General features: G+C 39.3%; 1 protein-coding gene across 1 annotated transcript in view; it reads left to right on the forward strand.

Moving 5' to 3' along the window:
- Window positions 1-587: 587 nt before the first annotated feature.
- RBM44 (RNA binding motif protein 44) overlaps window positions 588-16,688 on the forward strand; it is a 37,768-nt gene continuing 21,667 nt past the window's right edge. The window contains exons 1-4 of the mRNA XM_032857611.1: window positions 588-603; window positions 11,214-11,304; window positions 14,378-15,987; window positions 16,464-16,522. Coding sequence (XP_032713502.1) covers window positions 11,232-11,304; window positions 14,378-15,987; window positions 16,464-16,522 — 1,742 coding nt within the window. The 5' untranslated portion in view covers window positions 588-603; window positions 11,214-11,231. The remainder of the gene's footprint in view (window positions 604-11,213; window positions 11,305-14,377; window positions 15,988-16,463; window positions 16,523-16,688) is intronic.

The following is a 16,688-nucleotide window of genomic DNA, read 5'->3' on the forward strand; positions in this document are numbered from 1 at the left end:
CCTAGATTTCTCACTACTTTTTTCCTTAAAGGAAATTAAAATATTATTTGTCTTGATTCCTGGGTGTTCGGCGCTGCCTTAATTGTCGTCTTTTCTCCACAAACCCCGCCTGAGTTGGGGAGTCTAACGGACAGCCCGAGGGCAGGCGTCGTGCCAGGCCAGAGAAGGGACACCTGTCGCAGAGAGCTGCCCCCCCATCCCTGCGGGCGGCGGGCTCCGCGGGAGCTGGGCCCACGCCAGGGTGCAGCTGGACCTGTGCCGGCAACTCTCAGATCCCAGGTCTGCACCACTGAGCCACGCAGCCCAGATCCTCGGGCTGCCCTGCAGGAACCAGTTCCGCCAGTTCGGAGGTGCTCTCCTGCGCCCGCCTCTGCACCACGCCAGCCCACTTCCTCGTTCGCGCGCGCGCCGGGCCAATCACAGCGCGGCCCGCGCCGACGCCGACCAATGGGAGCGTCCGCCGAGCTGGGGGCGGGCCGCCGGTGTCCGTTACCCGATGCGCACCGCGGCAGCACGAGGAGCGGGGCTTGGCTCTGAGGCGGCGGCTGAGGTCTGGAGTCTCTCGTGCGTTGGCGGCGGCTACGGCAGCGCTGTGGCTCTGAGGTGCGACGGGCATAGACTTGGGCTGGCGGGGAGCCGGCAGGGCGCCTGGGGGCCGCTATAGCGAAACCCAGTCGAGTCGAGCTCGGGTGGTGAGGATCCTTAGCGGCTGGGGGCCGGGCGGGGTAGGCCGCCGCTCTGGGTTTGCGCAATGGCGCAGATGTTCCAGAATCCCCCAATTTGGTACCTTCACATTCGATCCCGAGTGTGGCCCACCGCCTCACCTCGCAGGCGCTAAGGCGGCCTTGGCACCCCAAGAGCGGGCCTAGAGCTAAGAAGCGGGACTGTCGTGCAGATGAAGTTACTTCCGGCGGGAGGCGGAAATCCACCTGCGCGTGCATCGCTGTGACAGGCGCTCGCGGGTCCCCTGCCACTGGCGGACGCAGCTGGATAGACGGACGGCGGACCCAGACTTCCCGACGTGGGGGTGTTGGCCAGGCCGGCAGGGGTTCCCGCAGCCGGGGTGTCTGGAGGGACCCGGAGGTGGAGGGGGAGTTCCAAGTAGTTGGTGGGAAGGGGGACGCGGCAGCCGGGGAGAACGCACGGGGCTCACCTGTCGAGGACGTGTGGTGGCAGGTTGACGCAGAGCCCAGGCACTTCCTCCGAGAGGCTGGCAGGGGGTCCTGCGGGGTGTTTAATCTGCATCCAAAGAGCAGTGACCTCTGTTGCTGAGCTTTAAGCTGGGGTTTGAACTGATCCTGCATTCTGGAAAGATTGTTCTGGCCGGACAGGAGGTCATTGCTGCAGTCCGTGTGAGTCAGCGGTCCTTTACAAAGATGTGTCAGATGTTAAAACTGACAGGACTTGACAGGGATGGAGGAGGTGTCAAAGGAGAGTCCTGCGGGTGCTGGCTGGGTTCTGGGATTGAAAACACGGGAGGGAATCGTTTGGTAAATAAGAACCGGGAAAACAGAATAGAAATGAGTATGTACTTAGGAGTGGAATTGCTGGATCACATGGTCATCCTGTGTTTAGTTTAATGAGGAACAGCCAGATTGTTTTCCAAACCAGAAATTGTTTTATCTTCTCACCAGCAATGTATGAGGGTTCCAGTTGCTTCATTCCCTTGCCAACACTTGTTTTCTGTGTGTGCTTTTTTTTAAAAATAGCCATCCCAGTGGATATAAAGTAGTATCTCATTATAGGTTCGATTTGCATTTCTCTAAGGAATACTGATATATTGAGAATCTTTTCATGTGTTTATGGGCCATTTGTATATCTTTGGAGAAATGTTAATTCAAGTATTTTACTTGTTTTAAAATTGGGTTGTCTTTTTGTTGCTGATTTGTTAGAGTTCTTTATATATTCCAGATAGTTGACCCTTACCAGAAGTGTGATTTGCAAGTGTTTTTTTAATACTAAAATTTTTCCTTTTGTCCAAGTTTTTGATGTTGAATATCTGTACATATTTAAGAATGAAACTTGCATGGGCGCCTGGGTGGCTCAGTTGGTTGAGTGACTGCCTTCGGCTCAGGTCATGATCCCGGACTTTCAGGATCGAGTCCCGCATCGGGCTCCCAGCTCCTTGGGGAGTCTGCTTCTCCCTCTGACCTTCTCCTCTCTCATGTTCTCTCTCACTCATTCTCCCTCAAATAAATGAATAAAATCTTAAAAAAAAAAAAAAAAAAAAAGCTTACAACATGTTGAATGAAGATTTGAAGGCAGAATCAGACATGAACGAGAATCCATCTTGTAACAACAGATATTAAAGAGAGTGGCAGAATTTTAATGCTCTTTTTGCTAACTTTTTTGAAAATACACATTTTTACATTTAAAGTGCTGCTTAAAGGGCGTCTGAGTGGCTCAGTGGGTTAAGCCTCTGCCTTTGGCTTGGGTCATGATCTCAGGGTCGTGAGATCGAGCCCTGCATTGGGCTCTCTGCTCAATGGGGAGCCTGCTTCCCTCTCCCCCTCTGCCTGCCTCTCTGCCTGCTTGTGATCTCTCTCTCTGTCAATAAATAAATAAAATCTTAAAAAAAATAAAAAATAAAAAAATAAGGTGCTGCTTAAGTAATGGGTTTATGAGTGTTTATGAATAAATACTTAAAATTTTTCTATTTTAATTCTAATAATGTAAGTATTAGTAGGTATTATCCACATAAACAAATACTCTTTGGGGCTCTCAATACTTTATAACAATGTGAAGACTTCCTGGGTCCAAAAAATAAGAAACCACTGATATATTCTAAGTCAGTCATTTTGATAAGTTAGTTTTCTTTTCATCTTAACTTTTATTTTAAATACTTACCTGGAATTCCTAGAGTAGGATCTTTACTGACGTAAATAGAATCCCTTAAGCCAGGAGTTAGTAGAAATTTTTAGATGTAATATAAAAGTCCACAAATCCTCTATTTATGTGTGTATGTGTATGTTCTCGGGGAAGTGACTGTGAGACTTCTATAAAGTCTTTGGAAACTTCATAATCACAAACATTAACAGCCACTAGCCAGACTTAAGGCGGTAAAAATAATAAAAGGTTACTAAGCTCTTGGTATTAGGCCAATTTTTTTTTCCGTTATTAGCTAAAATCAATTTCTGAAACACTAAATTGGAGGCTGAATACTTCCAGTCCAGATTATTCCTAAGCCTCAAAACTGTGTATCAGTTTCAATTTGTACATGTTAGAGGCACTTAGAACTTGTATGTATTAAATGAACTCATCATCTCTATTTCTTCACACCCAAAAGCAAAATAATATAAATGTATTCCTTCTCCTTTGTTCCTAGTTCAGTGAGTATACCATCAATGATAGTGAGTTCACTTTTATACATATTAAGTCTAGTTGTCTTGTCTCCTCTTTTTACCCATGTTTTACTGGGGGGGGGGTCATCCCATAGTTGTTCTTTTAACTCAAGAAGCTCTATTCCCTTTGAGATGTTCTTTGTTAGTGATTGACCCCTATGTAAGCTTTATGATTTAACTTATGTCACTTTCTTTATAAGCTTTTCCTTACCTTTATCAATGTAACCATGCTATATTATTGTCTACTTAATTATTGTGAAATCCAAAGTAGATATAGGTTATATTTTTCTTACTTAGCTAGAATATTAGTTTTTAATTGCTTTTTTAAATACAACTCTCAGTTTAAAAAACTCAAAATGCATTTGTGTGTGACAGTATATCCTTTATGTCAAAGTAAGTATCAAATAGACTTAGTAATCAATATGATAGCTGACTCTTGCTTGCTTGTCTTGTAGATTTTAGTTTAAAAGACAATTTCTCAGGAAAGCCTTCCCTTAACCCTTAATCTGGCTCTTTTTTTTTTTTAAGATTTATTTATTTATTTGAGGTGGGGGGAGAGGGATATAGAGAAAGAGAGAATCTCAAGTAGACTCCCCGCTGAGCTTGAACCCCCACGACCCATGAGATCACGACCTAACATAATGGCTCTTGTGTCGGACTCCTTGCTCAGTGGGAAGTCTGCTTCTCTCTGTCCCTTTGTCTCTCTCTCCCCACTTGTTCTCTCTTGGTCTAAAACAAGCAGGGTAGAGGAGCAGAGAGAGAGGGAGAGAATTTCAAACAGATTCCATGCTGAGCGGGGAGCCTGATGCAGGGCTCAATCTCACAGCCCTGCGATTGTGACCTGAGCCAAAATCAAGAGGTGGACACTTAACCAACTGAACCACCCAGGTGCCCTGGAATATATACTTTTAAAGAGTGTCCCAAGTTTGAAAAAGGGGACCCTATAAGAAGTTATATGCTCCCTCTCTATTCTCCTATTCTACTTCTGGAAATTGCTTCTTTGTTATATGTCCATCATGTTTCATAAGGGCAGAGACTGATCACCCCTATATTCTTAACACTTAGCATATGACTTAGCAAATAGAAGTTCGGTCATTATTGACTTATATATTAAAGAATGATTCTCTAGAGAAGGATGGGTATACATTCCTGACACTGGAATGTAATTTCTTGGTAATAGGGTAGGTATATGTTTAACATCATTAGAAACTTAAAGTTTTTCAAAATGGGTTTTAGCAATTTGCATTCCCTTTAGCAGTGTTGTTATGAATTCCAGTTTGTCTACACCCTCACCAATATTTGTTGTTATCAGTCTTTTTTTTTTTTTTTTTGCCTTTCTGATGAATGTGAAATGGTATGTTGGTGATTTAAATTTGCATTTCCCGGATGACTAATGATCCTGAGCGCTTTCTCTATGCTTAAGAGCAATTCATATGCCTTGTGTTATGTATGTGTGAAGTAATACCCGAGTATTTCATCCCTTTTTTTATTAGATAATCTTTTGTTTTAAGATTTTATTTATTTATTTGACAGATAGAGATCACAAGTATGCAGAGAGGCAGGCAGAGAGAGAGGGGGAAGCAGGGAGCCCAATGCAGGACTCGATCCCAGGACCCTGGGATCATGACCTGAGCCAAAGGCAGAGGCTTTAACCCACTGAGCCACCCAGACCCCCTATTAGATAACCTTTTTTAAATTGTATTTGTGTTCATTCTTTACATAATCTAGGTAAGAGTCCTCTGTTGGATATATAAATTGTGACTATTTTCTCAGTCTTTGTCTTTTCAGTTTTTCAGTGGTGTCTTCTGATGAGCAGAAGTTTTAAATTTTTTGTGGAAGTTCAAATTAGCAACTTTTTAATTAATACCTTTTGTATTCTAAGAAATCTTTGCCTCCCCCAAAGACATGAATATATTCTGTATTTTCTTGAGAAAATTTATAGGTTTGATTTTTGCATTCAGAAATGTGATCTATCTCACTTCTGTTATATAAGATGTAAAGTAGGGAGTCTAGGCATTTTTTTTGCCTTTCAGAAATCTAGCTGTGTCAGCACCATTTATTGAATATGCCCTAGCCCTTCCTTTCCACATTGAACTGAATTAGTACCTGTCTCAAAAATCAAGTGGCTCTCTTTCCAGACTCTGATAATTTGTTCCTTAATCTATTATTCTAAATACTACACTGCAAATACTTTAGCCTTATAAATAAGTCTTGAAATATATGTCATTTAATTTTCTTCTAAACTATTTTGGCTACTCCAGGTTCATTGCATTTCCATGTAAGTTTATAATGAAATTGTCAACTTCTACAAAAAAACAAAATCATTCTGCAGTTTTGATTGAAATTGTGGTCAGTCTGTATCTCAGTTTGTAGAGAACAGATCTTAACAATATTGAGTCTCTTGATCCATGAACATGGTGTATCTCTCCTTTTGTTTAGTTCTGCCTTAATTTCTATTAGCAGTGTTTTATAGTTTTCAACATAAAATTTTTACACATCTTTCATTGCATTTAAACACCAAGTTTTTAATGTTTTGTGATGCTTTTGTAAATGATACTCTTCTAAAATTTTCATTTTCCAAATGTTTGCTACTAGAGGATAGAAATGCACTTGACCTTTTGTTTTTCAACTTTGCTTAATTTACTTATTGTTGTAGTAGTTTCTTTCTATATCACTTTGTTTTTTCTCTGTGCATTATTATATGATCTGTGAATAAAGACTGTTGTACTTTTTTCCCCTCCAATCTGTATGCCTTTTATTTATTGTAGTGCCTGCGACATCTAGTACATGAAATAAATGTAAGAGAGTAAATGTCTTGTTTTTGACAGAAATTATTCAATTTTTACTATCATATATGTTAGCCATACAGTTTTTTATTCTTTTTGTTTTTTTGTAGATACCCATTATTAAATTGAGGACATTCCTTACTGTTTTTTTTGTTTGCTGAGAGGTTTTACCATTAATAGACTCTGAGTTTTAACAAATGTCATCAAGTTCTTCTTCTGCATCTCTTAAGATGATCCTGTGATTTTTCTCCTTTATTCTCTTACTGTGGTCAATAATTGATTGCTTTTAATGTTGCCAGATTTGCTTTGCAAAAAATTATTTTAGGCTATAGGAGTCTATGTGCATGAGAGCTGTTGGCCTATTTATTCTTTTCTTGCAATGTCTTTCTTAGATTTTGGTATCAAGCTTATGCTGAATTTCTAAAACATATTGGGAAGTCTTCCCTCTTCCTTGTCTTTCTAAAGAACTTTGTCTAAAATTGAATTCTGCCTTTATTTCTACTGTAGTTGATGGGTAGAATTCATCAGTGAAGCCATCTGCATCTGGAATTTTCTTTGAGGGAAAATTTTATTTACAGGTTTAATTTTCTTAAGAGATATGGGACTATCCAGATTGTTTTTATCTTCTTATATCCATTTTGGAAGGTTGTGGTTTTCAAGGAAGTGTGTCTGAGTTGTAGAATTTATCAGATAATGTTGTTCATTATATTCTCTATTATTTTAATGTCTGTAAGTTTCTATAGTTATGTCTCCTTTATCATGCATGATATTGGCAATTTTTGCTCTTTTTCTTGAATGTTCTGTCAAGAGTTTATAAATTTCGTTAATCTTCAAAAATTTGGATGTGTTCCTTTTTTATCTCTTCATTTACTTTTATTTACCTCTCATTATTTCCACCATACTTTGGACTTAATTTGTTATAATTTTTCTAGTTTCTTAAGACAAGTAATTGATTTTTTTTTAAGACAAGTAATTGATTTTAAACCTTTTTCCTTTTCTAGTATAAGGTCTTAAAGCTATACATTTCTAAGCACTATAAATTTTGATATGTTGTATTTTCATAATCATTTAGTTAAAAAATTAATTGCTGTTGTGATATGGTTTTTTTATCCATGATTTATTTATAAATGTTTTGTTTAATTTCTAAATTTTTGGAAAGTATGGGATGCCTGGGTGGCTCAGTTGGTTAAACATCTGACTCTTGATTTCAGCGCAGGTCATGTTCTCAGGGTGCTTGGTGCACCCTGTGGTGGGTGTGGAGCCTGCTTGGGATTCTCTCTCTTCCTCTCACTCTGCCCACCACCCCCTCTTGCAAAAGAAGTATTTGGGAAGTTACCCTTTTTATTATTCTTAATTGTACTGTAGTCAGAAAACATACTTTCAAGCATATGGAAGATTCTGGCCATGATATAGTAACAGAAATTGGATTTATCATGTTGCCACAAAACAACTTGAAAACTAGGCCTTGTGTATGAAACAACTGTTTCCAGATACTGGGCAATAGGCAGTATAGGACTGTGACTTCCAAAGGAAAGAGAACATACAACATGAGCCCTATGGAGCCTGGCTTCCTACCTAGAACACATTTGCAGATCAGTAGCTGCATACTAGCTACCACGGGATGTGTTTGCTTGCTCGGGTAATGAAACCACATTTGGTAGAACAACTGCGATTGGAGTCACCACCTAGTTAAATTTGTGGTAGTCCACTGTCATCTCCAAGATCCATCTCTGTTCTGCACAGGTCAAATATGAAAGTTGAATGGAGATGTGGGAATCACAACCCTTGCATTTTTCAAGTCCTTGGTGATGGCACTAATCTCTGCAATCCCTTCAGGAATGTGATACTGCTTTAATTTACTATTTTTCTAGGTAGAGGTGATACTAATGCCTTCCTTTTGGCTTTTCCCACCATAATAGCCCTCACTCAACAAGTCAGGGAACCACTGTAAGAATTCTGCCATCTGTTAATCTGTTATGTCTCTTACAATAATGCATTCTGAAACTGGGAAAATAACCACAGGATGGGATCAGGGACCCAGTGGACCTATAGCAAAATAGACCTGAGCTAAAATTACATTGCTCATCTGACCTCCCTAAGTCCCTACTCTGATTGGAGGGCTGGGCCATGGCGACATTTTGGATCTCCTGAAATCAATGTCAGTTCAGAGCCAGTTGTCTGATTATTTCTTTTTCCCCATTGTACAGTTAGTTTGGTAAGAGGCTAACCTTTTCAGAAAGGTTAGGAGAAAGATTAATAATTTTAATTTTTAGTAGTGTGTGTTTAGGGTACTTCCTCAAGAGGACCCAGCCTCCTCTTGATTCAAGGGGTGCTGGGTCTACAAACTGGCACAGGTCTCAGAATTGATTGAGGGGCCAGAACTCTTTTTATGATTCAGATTAGAGTTTTGTTCACTTGACCTAGAACTTTCCTGCTTACACAGATCAAATAAGAATTTAGTAGGCTTGATAGGAATTGATATAGGACAGATCTTTAATGGCCTTTTCAATTTTTTCTATGATTTGTTCTCTGATTAGCTTTTTCTGTGAGTTTTTTAGAAACTATTTTCCTAGAAAATTGACTATTTTGGTTAAATTTTAATTTATCCATCAGAAGTGTATATAGCAATCTCAGTTTTTATAAGTACTTTTTAGAAGTACTCTTTAGAAACCTCTTACTAAAGTGCTTATTTTCTCGTTGCTAACTTGTGTTTCAGTCCTCTCTTAGTGAGATTCGTCTGATATTTATCTACTTTATTTTTTCAAAGAATAGCTTAGTTTTAGTTATCACTTTTACTCTTTTCAAATTGGTCACTTCTGCTTTTGTCTTAACTAATTCTTTTTTGATCTAAGTACTACAGCTGTTTTCTTGTTTCTTGAGTTGACCTCTTATTAGTCTGTTTAGCTAGACTTAATAATAAGCATCTGAAGTTGTGTCTTGTGGTTATAACTTTAGCCAGGTCCCATATATTTTGGAACTCTCTGCTCTCATGGTCATTAATTTGTTTTTAGTTGTTGAAGTTTGTACCGTTTATTAAGTAGCTAAGTCAGGATTCAAAGCCAGACAGGCTGTCTCCATGAAGTAAGCTCTCTGCTTTATACAGTTGACCCAAACAACGTGGGTTTGAACTGTGGGGGGCCACTTATATGCAGACTTTTTTTATATTATACTGTACTATAAATGTATATTCATTATGGCATTTTTTTGTTTTTAATTTTTAATTTTTTGAAAAAATTTTATTCATTTGAGAGAGAGAGTACGAGCACGAGTGATGGGGAGGGGTAAGAGGAGAGGGAGAAACAGACTCCCTGCAAATTAGGGAGCCTGATACAAAGCCCAAGCCCAGGACCCCAGGACCACGACTCAAGGCAAAGGCAGACACCCAATTGACTGCACCACCCAGGTGCCTCCCCACTTTTTTAAAGAGAGAGAGCGAACAAGAGGGAAGAGGGGGAGAGAGAGAATCTTTTTTTTTTTTAAAGATTTTATTTATTTATTTGACAGAGATCACAAGTAGGCAGAGAGGCAGGCAGAGAGAGAGAGAGGAAGAGAAGCGCGCTCCCTGCTGAGCAGAGAGCCTGATGCGAGGCTCTATCCCAGGACCCCAGGATCATGACCCGAACCAAAGTCAGAGGCTTTAACCCACTGAGCCACCCAGGCGCCCCGAGAGAGAGAGATTCTTAAGAAGCAGGCCTCATGCTCAGTGTGGAACCCAACCCGGGCCTTGATTTCATGACCCTGAGATCATGACTTGAGCCAAAATCAAGAGTTGTGCGCCCCCCCCTTATTAAATTTGTAATAGCATTTTTTTCTCTAGCTTACTTTATTGTGAGAATATTATATATAACACATATAATACAAAATATGTGTTCTGCAAATGTTTAGGTTATTGGTAAGACTTCCAGTCAATAGCAGGCTATTGTTAAGTTTTGAGGGACTCAGAGTTACACAAGGGGGCTTGGTATCTCTGTGTTCAAAGGTCAGCTATAATGTCTTCTCATTGTGGCCCAGGGCGAGTAAACTTAGATGATTTGTTCAGGATCATTTATTGAAATAGTTCATTGAGAATTAGAACAAAATCAGTTTTTTTCAAACTCCCCAGGAACCTTCCACTGACAATGCCTTATCTTTTTAGACCTATAGACAGGGAAGATAACTAGGGGCCAGAAAGCCCAAAATGATTGTGTGTGCTGGATGGACATTTCTTCAGCTGGTGTCCTCTGGAATCACTCATGTATCCATTGGGGTGCCTTGACTTTCCTATAAGTGACTAGCTTGGACTTCCCCATGTGGCAGCTGGATTCAGAGAGTCCTTGTCAGTGACTTTTAAAAAACAGCTTTATTGAGGTACATTTTACTCCTTTCAGATACATAGTTCAGTTTTAGTAACTTTACGAAATGGTGCAAACATCATACCATAAATCAGCTTTAGAACATTTTAATCTCTCCAGTAAAATCCCTTATACCCATTTATAGTTAACCCCTTTTCCCATCTCCTACCTGAGGCAACCATTATTCTATTTTCTGTCTTTTTATAAATTTGTTTTTTTCTATATATTGCATTTAAATGGAATCATCATTATATGATCTCTTGTCCAACTTCTTTCTTTCAACATGTTTTTGGGATTATTTCATGAGATTATATGCTTCAGTTAGTTTTTTCCTTTTGTTGCTGAAAGATACTCCATTATATGGATATGGATATACTTTCATCGGGCTTTAATAGGTCTATAATTTGTTTTGAAACATTTTTGATCTAGGTTTGAAATCAGTGGGTCACACTGTAGCCTTCAGTACTCTGTTTTTTGGGTTAAAGCTTTTAGTAGCTTAATACATTGTTTGTCCTTTAATGTTTCTTGGAAATTTTAAAAGAATGTGCCATGTCTGTTTAAATAATATAATTTATTACTTAGCTGTCAGTTCATGCTTTTACAAAAGTTATTCAAATGTTCTACCAGTTTTATCGCCCTCTTGTATTAGAATCTCTGATCATAATTGCCATTTTGTCAAATTCTTGATTTTTTAATAGTTTTTTAAATATAATATGCCAAATTTGATAATAGTTTAATATTTATTCCTCTTCTAGAGTGCCCATCCTTGCGAGATGCAGGCTGCTGCAGTGGTGGAGACAGCTTCTGGTAAAGGCTCCCACTATAATGGAGGAAACATCCAGAAAGGTGAGGGGCTGGGCCAGTTGGCTTTATTCTGGGTGGAGAGATATTAATGTAAATGGGTTAGTTAGTTCCCCCTCCAGTGTTGCTACTTTTTAAGCCTTCCTCCTAGTAAGGTGGTAAGATTCAGCATGTTTTCAATTTAGCAAACTCAGGTGATTTCTGGTGAATATGCGCAGCCTACACAGGACCCCTCGGATAGATGGAAGATTTAGGAAAGAAAATTCTGGTGAGCCAGAAGAGAGGGTTTCTATGCAGCCAGGGCTTCAGGGTGTAAAGTGGAAGGTGGGCGGGTTGGTCTCTGCTACCCAAGTTGTAGATGTTTTGTCTTCACACAAATCTGAAATTTTTCTGTGTTTATTGGTAGATGAGAAAACAAGAAATAGCAAGAACATAAAAAGCAAGATGACTGAGTTTTGTGTGCTTATGAATATATGTGGTTTTAACACACACACAATAGAATAAAATATAGAAGAATACTTTTATAATCCTGTGGTAGAGAAGGCTAGACAGACAAAAGCCAGAAGTCAGGCTTTTAATTTTGATTTTTTAAATTAAAAAAAATTTTTTTAAAAGACTTTATTTGTCAGAGAGAGAGAGAGCACACAAGCAGGGGGAGCGGCAGACAGAAGAAGAGGCAGGCTCCCTGCCGACCAGGGAACCCCATGTGGGACTCGACCCCAGGACCCCAGGATCATGACCCAAGCTGAAGGCAGCCGCTTAACTGACTGAGCCACTCAGGCGTCCCTTTAAATTAAAATTTTTAATTTTAATTTAAGTAATCTTAAAAAACACAGTCTAAGATTATATAGAAAGTTAAAAGATAAGCAATAAACTAGGAAAAACATCTCATAAATATGAAAAACAAAGAATCAGTATCCAGAATACATAATTCTTATACGAATCTCTAAGAAAAACAGATAAATTTAAAAGTGAAGCTGAGACTTCTAGCCTTTGCTCCAGCCCCCTATTTATAATGGTTTATCGGATACTCACATGTGGGAGCTCCTGGGTGGCTCAGTGGGTTAAAGCCTCTGCTTTTGGCTCAGGTCATGATCCCAGGGTCCTAGGATCAAGTCCCGCATTGGGCTCCCTGGTCAGCAGGGAGCCTGTTTCCCTTCCTATCTGCCTGCCTCTCTGCCTGCCTCTCTGCCTGCTTGTGATCTCTGTCAAATAAAATAAACATCTTAAAAAATAAAATAAAAAAAGATATTCACATGTGGGTGTTTTATCACTGACCTCAAACGCCACTTGCTTGCAACTGACCCCTTGTTATCTCCTCCCTCCCCTACATTTTTCTCTCTCTATTCCTCTTTATAAAGTGCATCTCTCCCTTTAGCTCCAAATACTCCCATTCAACTGTAATACCAAGTTGTAAACCTTAGCATTATGTCAGAATGATATCCAGGCAGGTGATAGCCAGTTGGTAGTCATGAAATCAATTTAGCTGATTGTGATCAACTTTTTAAAAATAAATTAAACAGACCAGAAAATACCAAAATGCATTGGACATAGAGTAGTTACTGTTTTGTAGGATTTTTGCTTCACTTACATATATCCATATGTGTGTGTGTACTGGATCTTGATATAAAACGTGGTTCTGATTATGTTCTTAGTCCAAAAATTTCAAAAGCCATTTCTCTCCTTCATTTCCCGTTCCTAATCAACCCCCAAGACTTGTCAGTATGGCGCTTTTATCCCAGTCCTATCTTCTCATCCCTCTTCTGTACTTAGTCTCTCTGCCTCAGTCTCCCCTTCAAGTTTTTATTCTCATTGTTGTCAGGGATATTTAAACTTACTCTGTTTACTTGACTACCCTTTTAAGAAGCTTTCAGTAGCTGTCTGTTGCCTTAGAATAAAAACCATACTTCTTAGCACATCATAAAAGACCTCTTTCTGTTCTTAGCTCTTGTTAGTTCCATAGAGGTGTTTTATTCCAAAGTGGCTTATAATTTCCTGAAAATGCCATGTTCTTTCATGTAGCTGACTTTCCATGTGCATGCTGTTTGATTTGCCTGAAATAACTATTTTGTTCCAAAACACTTTTTAAATGTAAATTTCCTCTGAAGTTTATTTCTTCTTTCTTCTCGAGCATCTCCCTGCTCATTAACACAACTCTGTCACTGTATTACATGTAAGTGTCCTTTTTCTTACCTGTGACCCTGAGGAAAACCGTGTTTAGGTGCAATGCCAATGTCTTTTTTCCGTTGTTTCTGTAAAGCCTAAGACAGTCATTAGGAGGCATCCAAAGATTACAGAGCAGCAGGGGCTCCTGGGTGGCTCAGTTGGTTAAGCAATTGCCTTTGGCCCAGGTCATGATCCTGGAGTCCTGGGATCCAGTCCTGCATTGGGCTCTCTGCTGAGCAGGGAGTCTGCTTCTCCCTCTGACCCTCCCCCCTCTCGTGCTCACTTTCTCTCTCTCTCTCTCTCTCAAATAAATAAAACCTTTAAAAAATAAAAAATAAATAAAACAAAGATTACAGAGCAACTGCCTTATAAATAGCAAACACCTAGCCATTGAAAGAATTCAAGAAGAATCTTGGCTATTATCTTAGCCAACTGGGGCTACCATAATAAAATATCATAGACTGAGTGCCTTAGACAACATATATTTTTTTTTCACAGTTCTGGAGTCTAGAATTCCAAATTAGGGTGTGGCATGGTCAGGTTCTGGTAAGGGCTCTCTTCCTAGCTTGTGGATGGCTCCCTTCTTACAGTGTCCTCACATGGTAGAAGGAAATAGCAAGCTCTCTGGCATTTATCCCATCTTGTGGCACTTATCTCATCCTGAAGGACCCATCCTCATGACCTTATCTAGCCCTGATTACCTTCCAGAGGCCCCATCATCAATTATTGTCACACTGGAAGTTAAGGCTTCGACGGGCATACAAATTTTGAGGGGGACAAAATTTAGTCCATAGCAACAAACATAAGGGTTATTTGTCAAGGGTAATGTAAAAAGTATTCCTATATTGGGAAGAGCTTTGATCAGATCATATCTACGGTCTTTTCTAGTGCTTAGCTTCTGTAATGTTAGTGATGCCAACATTTTCTTCTTTTTTTTTCTCTTTTAAATCAGATGTGCCTTCTAATCCTAAGAAAGAAGATTTGTTATTATCTTCCAATGGTTGTAGCAAAGCTGAATTGGCTTTTCTTAATGATGACTGGGATTCCTTGGCAGTAGAACAAAGAGCTAATGACAAAGAAGTCAACAGTACTGACCGAATGGATTTATTGGAGCTGTCTTATACTGGGAGTCCAGATCCTAACAGGGAGAGCAATCTCTCTCAGTCTGGTGAATTTGAGGACAGTATTGACTGTGCTTTCTTGAATGAAACATACTCTGTACATTATTCAGAGTCAAAACTAAAGAGTGAAAATCTCATTCATTTAAATTCAGAATTAGATTCTGAAATGCAGAAAAGAGAAGGGGTATTTTTTGATATTTTGGAATATCAAGATAATAAGATTGTTGGCTCTGAAAGAACCTGTAAGATTTCAGATGATGATTATAAAGAAACTGCTGAAGATGCACAAAAACATGATATAGATGAAGACTCACAGCAGGAATATCACAGTGCAGAAGAGCAGGAATACATAAGTACTTCTTTATCATTTGACCAAAAGAAAACATTGAACATACCCAATCTGGAAATTGTCGGATTGAGAAATTCAGGTTATGAAGTTGAGTGTGCTAGCAATCTGGAAGGTAATCATGTTAAATTGGAAAGTAATTGTAGCATCTCTCTAGATTCAATTGATGTTTATGGACAAGAAGATGCACTTCATGTCTCCAAGTTTCAGAATTCCATTGTGTTAAGAGAATATCATGAACCAAAGCATGAAATGCGTAAGGAACAAGAGACGAGTTTGATGTACCACGCAGTCTTTGATGAAATTGTACTAGGGAGTAGTCCACTTGAGAACCAGGAATCTCAATCTAAGAGTGGTTTTTTGAATCCTCAAAAAGCATTAAAAGCTAAAATGTATACTGGCAAAATGAAATGTCAAATAATTGAAAGTAAAGATTTTTGTGGGAATGCAATTGTTGACAACAAAAAGTCACACCACCTTGAAAATCCTCGCACATCACAAGACAAATCTTTACAGATGTTACTCCAACCCTGTAAAGATTGTCAAACATCCTGGACCTCTATTTTTGATGATTCAGTAATTTCTGCCTGTGGATATTCAAATTATAAAAGCCTACAAAATAGCCCTAATCCAGCCTTAGATTCTTCTGTTACTCTCCCAAGGATTGCAGTCAAAGATAATCAGGCAGTAGAAGATAACTCCCTGAAGGTTACTAATGGCAGTACCACAAGTAAAACTTGCTTTCACAATATAGAAGGAACATGTCCCAAATTAGTGACAGATGGAGCAAACAAGACAGTTACAGTAAATCAGACAGTGGATGTTAGCACTGATTTTAGGGCTTGTTTCACAACCAGCAGGGCAACAAGCGTAAGATCTTCCGTAGCATCTACATCAAGCAATACAGAGATAACAATGATGAACAAAAAACGGCCTGGTGAATGGCCCAGTGAGAAACAGAGAAGCGTGGCTTGTAACACAGATTGGTCATGCAGTCAGGCTGATGACGATGCGCCAGGGGCTGTGACAAAAGGATCATTGGGAAAATCTCTCTCAGTTGACAGTTCAAAACCTAATGAAAATGTCCTAAATAAGGTAAAGCCAATAAGATTAATAATAAAATTTTATTTGACCTTACATAGAGGCCATGTATGATAAAATAAATGGTTTGTTGAATTATAACCGGGGTTCCTAATGCTTTCATGAGGGGATGCTGGATGAGGGAAAAGGTGAATAGATTGCTTCCGAACTCTGTCCGTCTTTGGTGGCAGCTGTTGCCACCAAGTCAATTAGAAATTGGATTTTCGGGGTACCTGGATGGCTCAGTGTTTAAGCCTCTGCCTTCAGTGCAGGTCATGATCTCAGGGTCCTGGGATTGAGCCCCACATTGGGCTCTCTGGTCAGCAGGGAGTCTGCTTCCCTCTCTCTCTGTGCCCGCCTCTCTGCCTACTTGTCTGTATCAAATAAGTAAATAAAATTTCAAAAAGAAAAAAACAAAAAAGAAATTGGATTTTACACTTTATCTGTGTTTGTCATCTATTTCTAATTTCATTTTAAACCACGTTTTCCAGGATCCCCTGGAATTAAGAAAAGCGTCTGCTATCACAGACTTGAAGAAACATCCTGAAAGGTAAATCCGATGTATAAACGTATAGATACACATGGGGAAAAATCAAAACAGTAATTTGCTTTTTTTGTAGAGTATTTAACCATATGGAATAATAGCTAAATGGGACTTTAAGAGATCATCTGCTTCAGCCATTTGCCTTCAAACAAATATTAAGATAATGTATAAC

The sequence above is a fragment of the Lontra canadensis genome, unplaced genomic scaffold (assembly GCF_010015895.1).
Source record: "Lontra canadensis isolate GAN:19392208 unplaced genomic scaffold, GSC_riverotter_1.0 scaffold13, whole genome shotgun sequence".
Lineage (NCBI taxonomy): Eukaryota > Metazoa > Chordata > Mammalia > Carnivora > Mustelidae > Lontra > Lontra canadensis.